At 52.0% G+C, this 13828-nt stretch overlaps 1 protein-coding gene across 2 annotated transcripts in view; it reads right to left on the bottom strand.

Annotated features, from left to right (window-relative positions):
- Positions 1-13615, bottom strand: part of PHF2 (PHD finger protein 2) — a 56137-nt gene extending 42522 nt beyond the window's left edge. For both annotated transcript variants that reach the window (XM_062500451.1, XM_062500452.1), the window contains exon 1: positions 13210-13615. In XM_062500451.1, coding sequence (XP_062356435.1) covers positions 13210-13307 — 98 coding nt within the window. In that variant the 5' untranslated portion in view covers positions 13308-13615. The remainder of the gene's footprint in view (positions 1-13209) is intronic.
- Positions 13616-13828: the final 213 nt, after the last annotated feature.

Below are 13828 nucleotides of genomic sequence, written 5' to 3'. Positions count from 1 at the left end.
GGCAAACACTCTGAACCAGCTGCAATGCTCACAGGGGAAGCTCCAAAATGAGACGACAGTACAAGGAGGAAGAAGGAACAGCAATAATTTTCACTGTCATATTTACAAAGAACTTACAGTATTAAACCAAACAATCACAAAATTAAAGAATGATAAATTATTAACAGAACCTCCAAATCATTCTTGATTGTTCCTGTTGTTGATATGTATAACCTCCTCTTGTACCTTTTCAGCACTTCAAATACATTTTCAAAGGATTAACATCAAATTTCAAATTATCTAATTGCCGCTTTATAACATTTTATTCCTGTTTCAAGATGCAAACTGGATTTATAGGTCTCCATGTACATCCATGCTGTGCTCTGCATGCTTTTCCCATGCCATTCTCCAGCTGGCTCACCTCCACCATCACTAATCCAGGTGACAGCACAGGGTCTTTGCCCACGGCATGCTCAGCACTGCCCCACTGCTGAAGACAGCCATAGGGGAGAAGGTCCATGCTGTCCTTTGACACAGCTCATGGCATGTGTGTGTGGATACACGTGTGTGGAATGATGGATAACATCTTTCACAGAGGGAAACAAAGAGGACCTGTGTGTTTAGGAAGAAAACCATGGTAGCAACAGCCATAAACCTCGTGAGTGTCCTCGGATCAGGTATCCAGCCTGGGCACTGGGCTGCTATGAAATGAAGTGCTGTCCTCCACGTCCATGTAAGGATTTGCTCCACCTGGTAACTGACAGGGAAACCCCAACATATTTCTTAATCACCCATGATTCTGAACTGTGGAGGAGAAGTAACAGCTCAAAATAAAATAGCCAGAGATACTCAGTGCTAGTAGCAGTGAGTTAGCAGTGGGGATTGCATGTTGTTAGGTATGGTGTAAAGTGTGCTTTTCTTCAGCTGATTCAGGCATCTGTACATCAATGCACTCCAGCAGGAAGCTGGAGCAAGGTGAGGTTTAAGGTCCTTCCCAACCCAAATTATTCTGGGATTCTACAGGAAGTCATCAATTTCCTCTTTTTCTCCAGATACTTTTACCTTTTTACAAACACGATATGAAGTGTTAATATTGTTTTACTGCTTGTGACTTTTGAATACAAAATCAGAGCTCAGCCTTGCTCTTCTCAAAGGGAAAACTTTACCTGACTGAACCCTTCCAGCCAATGCAGGATGTGCTCCACAATTTACTCCTTAAAAATGCTCCACAAGACATCCTTCTTTTAAAAATGACTGTGACATTTTCTGTGACATTTCTGTCCCCCTGAAGCCCTGTGGTATGAACAGGACCTGGAATGCCAGTAGGCCAGTGCCACTGAGCCTCCCCATCAGCATGGTTTGTAATTAAAACAATCAGTTCTGCTCTGAGAGGGATTTCAGATCTTCAAGAATGCAAAGAAACATGAAATTCAGAAGAAACAATGGAAAGACAGCAGCAGCAACCAGCAGGTTCAGGCTGTGACTGCAGGCAGCCAGATGGGCTCTGCTCCTACTCACTGCAAGATTCTGGGTAAGTGCTCTTCAGAAACACCTCCTTGACACACATTTTCCTTCCTCAAACTATTCGCCAATTCTCACACCACGAAAAAAGCAGAAACAATTATTCTGAAGAACATTTGTGAGTGTTCTGTATCTGAAAAACTTCCTTGCACCAAAGCATAAAACAACAGTTCTGCTTGTTCTACATAAAAAGTCCCAAGCAACCAAAAAACCTCCCAACTGAACAACAAAACCTGCCCACCCTCCCTGCAGAAAGCCTCCTGGGAAAAAGCTTAGGTTTGAGAACTTAAAAACATTAAGGCTTGGATCGTCATTGAACACTATAGGCAACAGCAGCTCTGATTACAAGTGACATGTTGAATAGATCATTTCTTACAGCCCCTTGCTTTGGAAGCATCAAGGAACAACACCAGCTCCTGCTCATTCCAGCCCTTTGGGTATTTTCCAAATAGGATTGTAACTGAATTCCAGCAACTACTTCAATTCAGCATTTTTTAAATGAAAAAAATTTAGCAGTATGGTAAAAAGGGACATAAATTGTATATGGGATTTAGGTAGCAGCCAACACCAGTTCAGGGCAGCCTCAGATGGCAACTGGGAGGAGAACACTCTGCCCAGTACCACCGTCGCTGCAGGACTGCTCTTCACACCATCTCCTCCCTGCTGCTGTCACTCACAGACTCACTTCCTTACCTGCTCCCCTCTCTATGCAGTCTGCAAACGTCACAAAGGAATCTGAAACACGAAGTCCCACTTTTCAGTAACACCCACAGCATCCCACAGGGCCAGGGGGCTGCGTCCAGCCTGCAAACCTAAGGAATATCACCACATTCCCTGTGAACGGCCCACAGGGAGCAGTGACCGTGCAGGAGCAGCACACGGCTGATCACACCCTACACCTCGGAGTAACCTGAGATACTAAGGCGAGCAGGAATCGCCACTGCACAGCCAACCTCAGCCCTCTGTCTTTTACAGGAGGTGTTTGGGCAAAATTATTCTGTTCTCTGGTGAGTCTGGTCTGGTGTCAAAAAGAGGGCAAAACTTGATAAAACCAGAAAATGCTGCGGGAGAATGGTCCTGCGGAGCCCAGGAAGGGGGCTGGGATGTCTCTGAAGCATTTGCTCAGTTTGTAACAGTGCTGTGCAACTCCGCGTCCAAAGAATGAAGGAAAATAATGAATCCAAGCCTTCGAGAGCCCTCCCCATCCACTCCCAGCGAAGTGTCCCGACACATCGAGCCTCACGCTGTCTCCTCCAGACTGTGATTTACAAGCAATATCAGGAATAGTAACAGTTTTCCACCCACAGCTGCGTTTCACCCCCGGTATTGCTCATAGTGCCCTGAAGTTTTACTCCCACACCTTCCAAGCAATCCTCGGTTTCTAAGGACATCACTGCATCCATCGACACACACTGATTCCTTCCGCAGCACCTGGAGCTGGGGACACGGGGTGCAGTGGGGCAGGCAGAGAAGAGCAGAGGGGGGAGCAGGGGGGTGAGCAGGTGGTGAGCAGAGGGGTGAGCAGGGCGGTGAGCAGAGGGGTGAGTAGGGGGGTGAGCAGGGCAGTGAACAGGGGATGAGCAGAGGGGTGAGCAGGGGGTGAGCAGGGGGGTGAGCAGGGGATGAGCAGAGGGGTGAGCAGGGCAGTGAGCAGGGGGTGAGCAGAGGGGTGAGCAGGGGGTGAGCAGGGGGTGAGCAGAGGGGTGAGCAGGGGGTGAGCAGGGGGTGAGCAGAAGGGTGAACAGGGGGTGAGCAGGGGGTGAGCAGGGGATGAGCAGGGCAGTGAGCAGGGGGGTGAGCAGGGGGTGAGCAGGGCAGTGAGCAGGGCAGTGAGCAGGGGGTGAGCAGGGCAGTGAGCAGGGGGGTGAGCAGGGCAGTGAGCAGAGCAGTGAGCAGGGCAGTGAACAGGGGGTGAGCAGGGGGTGAGCAGGGCAGTGAGCAGGGCAGTGAGCAGGGGGTGAGCAGGGGGGTGAGCAGGGCAGTGAGCAGGGCAGTGAGCAGGGGGTGAGCAGGGGGTGAGCAGGGCAGTGAGCAGGGGGTGAGCAGGGGGTGAGCAGGGCAGTGAGCAGGGCAGTGAGCAGGGGGTGAGCAGGGCAGTGAGCAGGGGGTGAGCAGGGGGGTGAGCAGGGCAGTGAGCAGAGCAGTGAGCAGGGCAGTGAGCAGGGCAGTGAGCAGGGGGGTGAGCAGGGCAGTGAGCAGGGCAGTGAGCAGGGGGTGAGCAGGGGGGTGAGCAGGGCAGTGAGCAGGGGGTGAGCAGGGCAGTGAGCAGGGCAGTGAGCAGGGGGTGAGCAGGGCAGTGAGCAGGGGGTGAGCAGGGCAGTGAGCAGGGCAGTGAGCAGGGCAGTGAGCAGAGCAGTGAGCAGGGCAGTGAGTAGGGGGTGAGCAGGGCAGTGAGCAGGGCAGTGAGCAGGGGGTGAGCAGGGGGTGAGCAGGGCAGTGAGCAGGGGGTGAGCAGGGGGTGAGCAGGGCAGGGCAGTGAGCAGGGGGTGAGCAGGGCAGTGAGCAGGGCAGTGAGCAGGGGGTGAGCAGGGGGTGAGCAGGGCAGTGAGCAGAGCAGTGAGCAGGGCAGTGAGCAGGGGGTGAGCAGGGGGTGAGCAGGGCAGTGAGCAGGGCAGTGAGCAGGGGGTGAGCAGGGCAGTGAGCAGGGCAGTGAGCAGGGGGTGAGCAGGGGGTGAGCAGGGCAGTGAGCAGGGCAGTGAGCAGGGGGTGAGCAGGGCAGTGAGCAGGGCAGTGAGCAGGGGGTGAGCAGGGGGTGAGCAGGGCAGTGAGCAGGGCAGTGAGCAGGGGGTGAGCAGGGGGTGAGCAGGGCAGTGAGCAGGGCAGTGAGCAGGGGGTGAGCAGGGGGTGAGCAGGGCAGTGAGCAGGGCAGTGAGCAGGGGGTGAGCAGGGCAGTGAGCAGGGGGGTGAGCAGGGGGTGAGCAGGGCAGTGAGCAGGGCAGTGAGCAGGGGGTGAGCAGGGCAGTGAGCAGGGGGGTGAGCAGGGGGTGAGCAGGGCAGTGAGCAGGGCAGTGAGCAGGGGGGTGAGCAGGGCAGTGAGCAGGGCAGTGAGCAGGGCAGTGAGCAGGGGGTGAGCAGGGCAGTGAGCAGGGCAGTGAGCAGGGGGTGAGCAGGGCAGTGAGCAGGGCAGTGAGCAGGGGGTGAGCAGGGCAGTGAGCAGGGGGTGAGCAGGGCAGTGAGCAGGGCAGTGAGCAGGGGGTGAGCAGGGCAGTGAGCAGGGCAGTGAGCAGGGCAGTGAGCAGGGGGTGAGCAGGGCAGTGAGCAGGGCAGTGAGCAGGGCAGTGAGCAGGGGGTGAGCAGGGCAGTGAGCAGGGCAGTGAGCAGAGCAGTAGGCAGAGCAGAGGATGTGCTGGTGAAGCTGGCAGTGAGGGTTCTGTGCCTGATGTGCTGCTGCCCTGGCTGACGTGCAGCCTGTTCCCATGCGTGCTGGAAGGACAGCGCCACGGGCAGGATTCCTCAGCAGGAGCTGGCGTGCACCCACCGCAGTGCCTTGTGATTCCACCAGGCTGAACTTTGTCACAGTCCCATACAATAGTCTAAAAATTTCTTTCTGAGAGACTTTTACATGTTTCTTTCTGCTTTCCTTGGTCCTTCAGCACTTTGACTTATCAGTGCTAGCTCAGCAGACTGGAGAGGTTTTTTTCTTGCTCCAAGTCAGAACAAGACTGAGGCTTTCTGCTGTTACTCATGAGCCAATTCCAAAGGTAGAAACCCAATTTCAAAACCAGACTGCTTAAAAAGCAACTAGTGCAGCCATATCTGGCTCCTTTACAAGTTTAATGCAGACAACCAACATTTGTCTGATAAGCTACTGCAAATATAAACAAAGAAAAAGGGAAACTTGAAGGTGGAATAGAAAACATGGGAAAAATATTCAGTGAAACATGATCAAAAGTTAAAAGGACTCTGTATAGAACTAGAAAATTAAGAGTATTTCTTGCACTATAGAAGAAATGTTCTACCATTTCAGCCAAACCCAGATAAACAATTTTATCATCTCACAATTAAAGAAGATGACTTGAGCAGAAGTACATCAAAACATTGATAGAAACACCTCCCTGAGAAAGAGGCTCTTCACTAATGCAATAATACAGTACTTGGTAACTGAAAATACACAAACTTGGATTGGAAATACAGGTGATTTTTTCCAACAATGAACTAATAAACCATTGGGACAACTCATTAGTGGATTTGTTGACTTTCCCTCAAGAACAGCTGTGCTTTCATACGGCCAGTGTGTTTGTCCTGATGCAAAAGAGTTGGTGGATAAGAGCTCCAAACACTGCCAAGAACCACTTCGGCAGTAAAAGCTGTGAATTCATAGGATCTTCTCAGAGCACATCTGAGTGCTTTAAGACCTCCTCAGCCATCTCACCACGAGCAAATCCACCCACTTCAGAACAAGCCCCATGTTCGCCTGTAAGGAAATGGCACCCTCACCTTTTCTAACCCTCTTTCACATGCTCTACCCACCTTTACACCTTTCAGGGTGAAGTTTCAATGCAAAGCAAAACCAGAGCAGGAATTAGTCAAGTCTTTGGAATGATGAATCCCTTATCAGCAACCAGCTGCAGAGTAGCACCGTCAAGTGTTCCACACAGAGAGCAGGGATGAGAGAGCAGAGGCTGGCAAGAGGCAGCTCCTGGGCTCTCTGGGGGGCTTGTGGCTTCTGATGGCACCTATGTGACTTGGATTTCTGCAGTGACCATGGAACAAAAGACTTAGCAGCCCCACATGTTTACCATTCTTTGTTCAATATCTTTTCATTCAGATAACCAGGAGGACTCCTCGGTGACAGCGTTCTTTAATTCCCTGGGAAACACTTCTGGGACATGAAGGAGCTCAGATGCTGTTCACATGCTGTTTTCCCATGGCCTGTAAGAAGTTAGGGGTTCCAGTGGTCCTGCTCCTGGTTGGTAAACTACTCCTTTTGGCTAAATAAATTAAGAGGACACTAGATACCCTCCACATTCTTTATTAACTGCTGCAATTGTATTTCAGGATACTTAGAGATCACAAATGGAGAAGAAACCCCAAGTAGATAGTATGGTGATCCAGGAGACACTGTCCCTGTAAACACACAGGCCCAGCAGCAACAGCACTGTAAGGCCTTTTGCTTCCCCCACCTGCCCTGACCCAGAGGCTTTGCTGAGATGCTCAATAAAGGCATTAAATCTCACTCACAATCTTGCTGTGGGGGACTGTGCTCCAGCACAACGATCCTTGGCTGTTCCATGTGCTACTGACACAAGGGACACCACACATATGTCACAGGAACAGCATTCCAGCCAATTTTCACATTTTCATTCCCTTCCATTGAGATGTTAACAGCAAAAATGGAAGTTTAACAAAAAATTACACCTACTTCTATCTAGCAGAAATACTTCACTTTTTTTCACTTTTTACATCCTTCCAGTCTGCCAGATGAGGTGAAATGCTCTTTCTGAGAGTAAATGTACCATGTATTTTGCTAAAAGAGGAAAACACAATGAAATCCATGAACAGTTGCATAAAAAGAATAAGGCAGCTCTCACACAGTTCCAGATTACTGGACTGCCAATTGCAAACAGGAAATTTTAAAATATCTTTGTTTCTGCAATTCTGTTTTTTTTTTTTCCTGTCAAAATATACTACTGCTTAACTTTTTACTTGTCTCGACTTCTTGCTAAAACTAATGGATGAAGCACTAAAAATTGCTGATTAACCCAGCAGAAGCCTATCCTGGTTAGCTGGAAAGCTAAACACAATTACACCCAGGGAACTCAGTGTCCTCACTCCTGCTCTGCCTGTAAGCACAGGACTAAGCTCTGGCCTCACCTGAAGAAGCAGCACCTGTCAGTTTTTGGGGATGTGCCTGAGAGAAAAAGAAGGAACTCCTCCATGGGCTGCTGGCTGGGAGTCCTGCACATGTTGTCAGCCTCTTCCAACAGCTCTTCCAAAGCCCCAGGAGAGTGCAACAAGGAGAGATTTGCACTCTCCAAGCCCCGGAGAAAATATTCATCCCTGGCACCCTGGGTGCCCCAGGCTGTGGTCTCAGTGCTGGAGGGCACCAAGCACCAGAACAAAGCAGGAGATCGCAGAATCATGGAATCGTTTGGGTTGGAAAAACCTTAAAATCATTAGGTCCAGCCACCCCCACAGCACTGCCAAGTGCACCACTAATCCATGTCCCCAGTCTACACCTCTCTGAAATCCATCCAGGGATGCTGACTCCACCACTGCCCTGTGCCAGAGATGACAACCCTTTTGACGAAGAAATTTTCCCCTATATCCAATCTAAACTTCCCCTGGCACAACTTGAAGCCATTTGCCTCAAAATGTTGCAGACTGATCATACCACACTGCCGAAGACCACGGCCCCCAGGACACCCCTGTCCCTCCGAGAGTGCCCTTCTGGGGGGAAGATGCTCAGCCATTACCTGGGGTGGGGGACCAACACCCCAGGAAAAATCTACACAAGACATCTGGTGAGATTTGCCAAACACACTGTCATTGCCATTGTATTGTATACCAGAGGTATCTGGATGCAACAGCCAGGTAACATCCAAAAATAGCCATGCCTAAAGTCATAAAATGGACTGTGACACTGTGACCAGGCTCATTCTTTTTTCAGATAAAACTCTGGAGAGGAATTACTATTGGTATCAGCCAGTGCAAGATTTGCTAATGTACACCCACATTACACTGTTACCAGTCACTGATAAGATGCATGATGGGGTCACTATGAAAACCCACATGATCCCAAAGCATCAGCTCACCTGTAGCACAAACAAACCTCCAGCACTGTTACAGAGCACCTTTCTAGGACACTTTTAATGCCATAAACTGTGTTCTATTAAAATATTTTGAGAACTGTAGACCTACAGGCTGCCATACAAGAGTGGGCTGCCCCCATTCAGGAGAGGACTATCTGGGCAACACGCTCAGTTTTCGGTGTAGATATACTACACTGCTACTACCAAATTTATATTGGTCAGAAAGAAGAAAATCCATTAAGGTAATATTAAAGATGGTGGCCTGCGAGTTTTGGAAAGCCTTATAGTGATTGTATAACACTTTTTCTCTTCACCAGTATCTCCCCATATGCAGTTACAGTCCTTGATAATTTTTGTCAAGACTCCTTGAAAAAGTTCCTTTACTATGGAGCTATTCAGCACTAAGGAAAAAGTTCTCCTTTGCTTGCAGAACTCATTTCTTTGTAGTGACATGGCTGGTAAGGCTGCCATCCCACTAGTGCTGAAGTCAACAGGTACCTAGGTTCCCACAGGACTGCTCACAAAACAGTGCAGCTAAAGCCTTGGGCTGCTGGAGAGTACTCATTAAACCACAGTATTTCTCTTTTTTTTTTTTTTTAATTAAACATGATTTGCGTTTAATATTTCTAACATTTAATCATTTCAGAGATAAAATCTGGGTAAAACCTTCCAGAATTAGAAGAACCTTTATATACAAAAATCTTCTGTGAACTATACTGGCTCTCAGGTACCAGCAGGCCAGACAATGTTCACGTAGGCCTTTCCACACTCTTGGTATTAATCAGACTTGGATTTTCTAAAGCATTCTAGTATAGGCATTAGCATGACTCATTCTTGATACCTGTTGTGGGCAGGCTCCCAGAAAAATGGAGCCCGTCATGTCAACTAACACTGCAGGAAAAATTGAAATAACCTGAGATTTTTAGTTATTTGAAAAAATTTACACACCTTGGTCCTATCAGAACTCAGCACATGAAAGGAAATTGTTCTGGGCACAGCACGATTAACTTCAGGGATTCCTTCTGCTGTGATAAAACCGAAGCAAATAGCATGCTAGTTTTAGGATTATTCTTATCTTCAAATTTTAGCCAAATTTCCAAATTTGCCCATAGCTAGTGATAAGCCTGGGTAAAAGTGGAACCGGATGCTGCCATGTAAAACCAGACATGTTTTGGAAAGGGAAAATGCTGAATGCTCTGTTATGTGCATAAAATCTGCCTACACACAGGGTTTAGTTTTCCAGTGTAACAGAGAAGTGGTTTTCTTAACCCAGCCATGTTCACTCCGTGCGCCAGGGCATCCTGAGTAACTCCTACCACCACTTTAGGGTGCTCTGATAAGTGCATGAGCTGCTTTTAGGTAACTAAACCTTTTACTACGTTATTGACCACTGCTAGGCCTGGAGCAAGAAGGTTCAAAGTTTAAATATACACAAGGTAATAAAATAAATACTTGTTATTTCATTTAGCAAGCCAAATCCCACCCTACAGCACCAGGTGCGGGTTATAAGAACAGGTAACAAAATACCACAGAGAAAATTAATAATTTACCTCCCCTCACCTACAGCTGTAATGAGTAAACTCGTACAGATTTCTAGTTGAACAAACTGGTACAAAAGGACCTGTCTTGTCTGGGATACAAGGTTCTATAACGTTTCCATTGCAGATGAGACACTTGGAGACTTGTCATCATGCAGTACTTTTTCCAGCCCCCAGCAACTTGCCTGCAAGCCCATCCCTGCTCCCAGGAAGGGGGAATTGAGGGTATCCCTGCAGGGCAGCACTGTATCACCGGGCATGAACAGCCAGCAGCATCACCTGCAAGCTGTGGAAAAGGCAAAGCTCTTCACACCACGCAGCTGAACCCCCTTGTCCCACATCCCCTGTGCTTGAGCAGCACATGGCTGGCCTAGGGACCCTGGCTCAGGCCCGTGGCACAGCTGGCACCAATCTTTCTGTCCAGCTGGGCCTAGCCTTGAGGTGGAGAGCGACCCATGGCACATGCTGAATCTCAGCTTCTTCACACATCAAGACCACTCCCTCTTCCTCCTCCCTTCCTGGTCTTCTTCAGAGAGCCAGTTCCCACGTCAAGCAGTCCCTGCACCCCAGCTGTCCCTGCTGCCTGCAGACCTGGTACCAGGCAGAACAACACCAGGACTCCTCCCTGGGATGGGACCCAAGGGGACAGAGGCCAGGAAACCACAGCGCAGCAGGGCGGCTGCTCAGGGCAGAGCACCGAGGTGTGTGGGACTTCATCAGCCCCAACAGCCTCACCAAGGAACACAGGACCTGCACACACAGAGGAGTCAAACAGCCCCGTGCCCACTTTGGCATTATTGTCCTTTGCCTCTAAGACCACCTCTGTCCTTTCCAGACAGCTAGAAGCTGCTTGTCTGGAACAGCTCAGGCAAATGGACAGAACAGGAATGATCAAACCTCACATGGAGTCACAGCGTTCTGGGAGCACACCAACAGCACCATGGCTCAGCACACTTCAGCAGTGTCCAAGGGACCCCAGTGCATTTGTGCCATTAGTGGATAGGGCTCCACTGCCCTGTGTCCAAATTCTAAACTACATTACGTAAGTTTAACACACTTCAGATACTCTGAAAATATCAATTTGCCATCAGAACTGCTGAATTTGCCACAGAGATGTTGCCCAGCTTTAGATGAAAGGAAGTCTGTGATTGCTGTAGGGATAAACCCATGAAAAATATTTATTTTAAATATTTGGGAACCCCTGCCAGAAGGGAAGCATGAAAACAACTGATCTGCTTCTACGAAACCAAACCAGAAATGACACCTTTTTCTTTCTGAATCGCACACTGTACATGATATTAAAAAATAAACAGAAGCATGATTAAAACACTGAGCAAGCCTCCTGAGCACTGTGCAGCTTGGCACACTGGCTCTTGTTTGGTTGCCATACCTATGTAACATGGTATTTTTGGTTGCAGTACTATATAACATTGAATATTTTTGTTGCAGTTCCATATATAAACATCAACATCAGTGCTTTGAGCGTCCAGGAGAGACTCGATTTTATACAACTAAATCATGTTGTTGTTGTTGTTGTTGTGGGGTTTTTTTCCTATTTATTTGCTTGCATATTACCAAGAAAAGCAAACAGTATCATAGATAAGCTGTTTGCTCCTAATATTCCGTGAACGTCTCTGCTACAATTATCTCAGGTTTTGACACTGTAAGAAGTGAACTCGTCCTCAGTTCTCTTTCACTGAAAATCAGTCTCTGGGCACCACCATAATCTAAGGAAAAAGGGTACAAACTCCACTCCAGCAGCACTACAAATCAATTCTGCCTTTTACCCCACAAAATTAAACACCTTTCCTTGTGCTACTGACCCTAAGCTGCCCACGACACGATCATTTGCTTGATCAGCTACAAGCAACCTCTCTTTACCAATTTCAATGGAAATTCACCATCCTGCGCAGCCACTTCAACTCCTTTCGCTGTTTACTTTTCAGGAATCCACTCTGTCATTACTTTGCCTGAAAATCTTTTTTTTTTTTTCATGTCCTTACACTTTCTAAGTTTCAAGTACATATGCTTGAGGCTTCTCTCTAGCCTCACCTCACCATGTGTGCCCGAGTCCCCACTGGCACGGCCAGCGCGAGTCTCCTGTCCCGGACCACACATGCGGAGCACCCTTCTGGCCGGCACCGGCACTAGGATTGCCCGTTTCTGTATTTCTGCTTCTACACAGCGTCTAAAATAAACGGCAGAACATCATGCCTAACGCCACGGGCAAAGCATCTTGAATAGTTCATTCCGCGCACGGAAGATCCACGGATGCCCCAGCTCGCGTTCGGGCACCCGTGAGCCGCAGCAGGCACAGCTTCTCGCCTCCGCCTCCTCCGCAGCTGTTTGGAGACGCTGCTGGGCGCTGGTTCCGATGAAAGAGCGACAGCCTAACCTGACCGGACCCCTGTCGTAAAAAGCGCTCATCCAGTTGATTTACTTGATTTTAACTGCACTTTTTACACTTCGATCACTCCTGGGGAATTGCTGCGATGCCGCTGACACTCAGTCCTCCTCCGTCACATCCGAAGGGAGCGAGGCGTCCTGTTGGGGGACTGTCCCCGCGTGTACCCCCCTTCCTTCGCCCGGCGAGTCCCGTCCCCGCACGGCTGCCCGGCCGATGCGGTGGCTGTTGAGGCTCTCGGTCCCCAGTCGCCGCCCTCGCCCCCATCACACCAGGCGCCACCGAAGTTCCGCCGCCCGCCCCAACTCCGCCGCGGCCGCCCATTGTCTGAGCGCCGGGAGGCGCTTTGGGGAGAAACCATCCGAAAAGCCGAGTCCGCCGCCCCGCCCGGCCTCCCCCGTCCGCGGTCCCGCCACGGCAGGCCCCGACCTCGGGCAGGGCCGGGGGTGCGCGGGGTTCGCCGGGGGCGGGGGCGCTGCCCGGCAGGGCCCGGGGCGGGCGCTGCGCCAGCGAGGGCTCCCCGCCCGCTCCCCCCGCCCCGCCCGGCCCCGGCCCCGGCCCCGGCCCCGGCGGGCTGCAGGGCGGGCGCTCCCCGCAGCCCCCGGCCCTCCCCGGCCATGGCCGCCCTGTCACCGGGAAACACCCCTCGGCCAAGGCGCCCGAGCCCTGCCAGGGCGGGAGGCCGAGGCGCGGGGGCCGAGCCCGCTGACAGCGCGGCCGAGCCCCGCAGCCGCCGCGGCCCCGGGCCCGACTCCGGGAGGGACGCGGCGCGGGGCGGCCCCATCCCCTCCCCGGGCGCTCACAATGGCCCCCGCCACCCCGGGGCTCCGGTGTCACCGCGGGGGGAGCAGCTTTGTGTCGGGAATCCAGCCCCAAACCCACAAAACACACAAAACCAGCGCGGGGAGCGCGGCTCCTCCTTCGCCGCTCCGGGAAGGCCTGCGGGAGGGCGCGCGGCGGCGGGAGCGCCGGGGGTGCCGGGGCCGGGGCCGGGGTGCCGGGCGCCGTGCGTTACCTGCCGTGGAACCAGTCCTTGCAGGCGTCGCACTCGATCATGAAGCGGGTCACGTCGTAGGGCAGCCGGCAGATGCAATAGACGGGCACCGTCGCCATGTTCGCGCCGATCCGCTCCGCTCGCGGCCGCCCGCCCGCCCGGCCGAGCGGAGCGGAGCGGAGCGCGGCGGGGCCGAGGCGCCGAGGGGGGAGACACGGGGGAGGAAGGGGAGAGCGGAAAACAAAAATAATACGAAATAATAAAAAACGCTACAAAGCCGCGATAGTGAATTTAGGGCTCCAGAGGGGCGGGCGAGCGGTGCCGGAGGACAGGGAAGCGCTGCCCGGAGCCGGGGGCCATGGCCGGGTCCCGCCGCCCGCCGGCGCCGCGGGCCGGGGCTCTCTGTTGTTGTTGTTGTTGTCCCTCCAGGATGGTGATTCCCGGCGCTCGGCGATCGCGGCGGTGCCCCCTGGTGACAGCCCGGCGCGGCCTCCCCGGCGGGCCCGGCCTTGCGTCAGCCCGGAGGAAGCGGAGCCGAGCGGGGCCGGGCCGGGCGGAGCGGAGCGCGGCGGAGCGGGGCTCCCCGGTCGGGGCCGGGGCGCGGCGGGGGCTCGGCGGAAAACGCGTGTTTTTCTTAACC

The sequence above is a fragment of the Cinclus cinclus genome, chromosome 12, assembly GCF_963662255.1.
Source record: "Cinclus cinclus chromosome 12, bCinCin1.1, whole genome shotgun sequence".
NCBI lineage: Eukaryota > Metazoa > Chordata > Aves > Passeriformes > Cinclidae > Cinclus > Cinclus cinclus.
The sequence above is the reverse complement of the archived record's forward strand: the minus strand, read 5'-3'. Positions and strand labels throughout refer to the sequence as shown.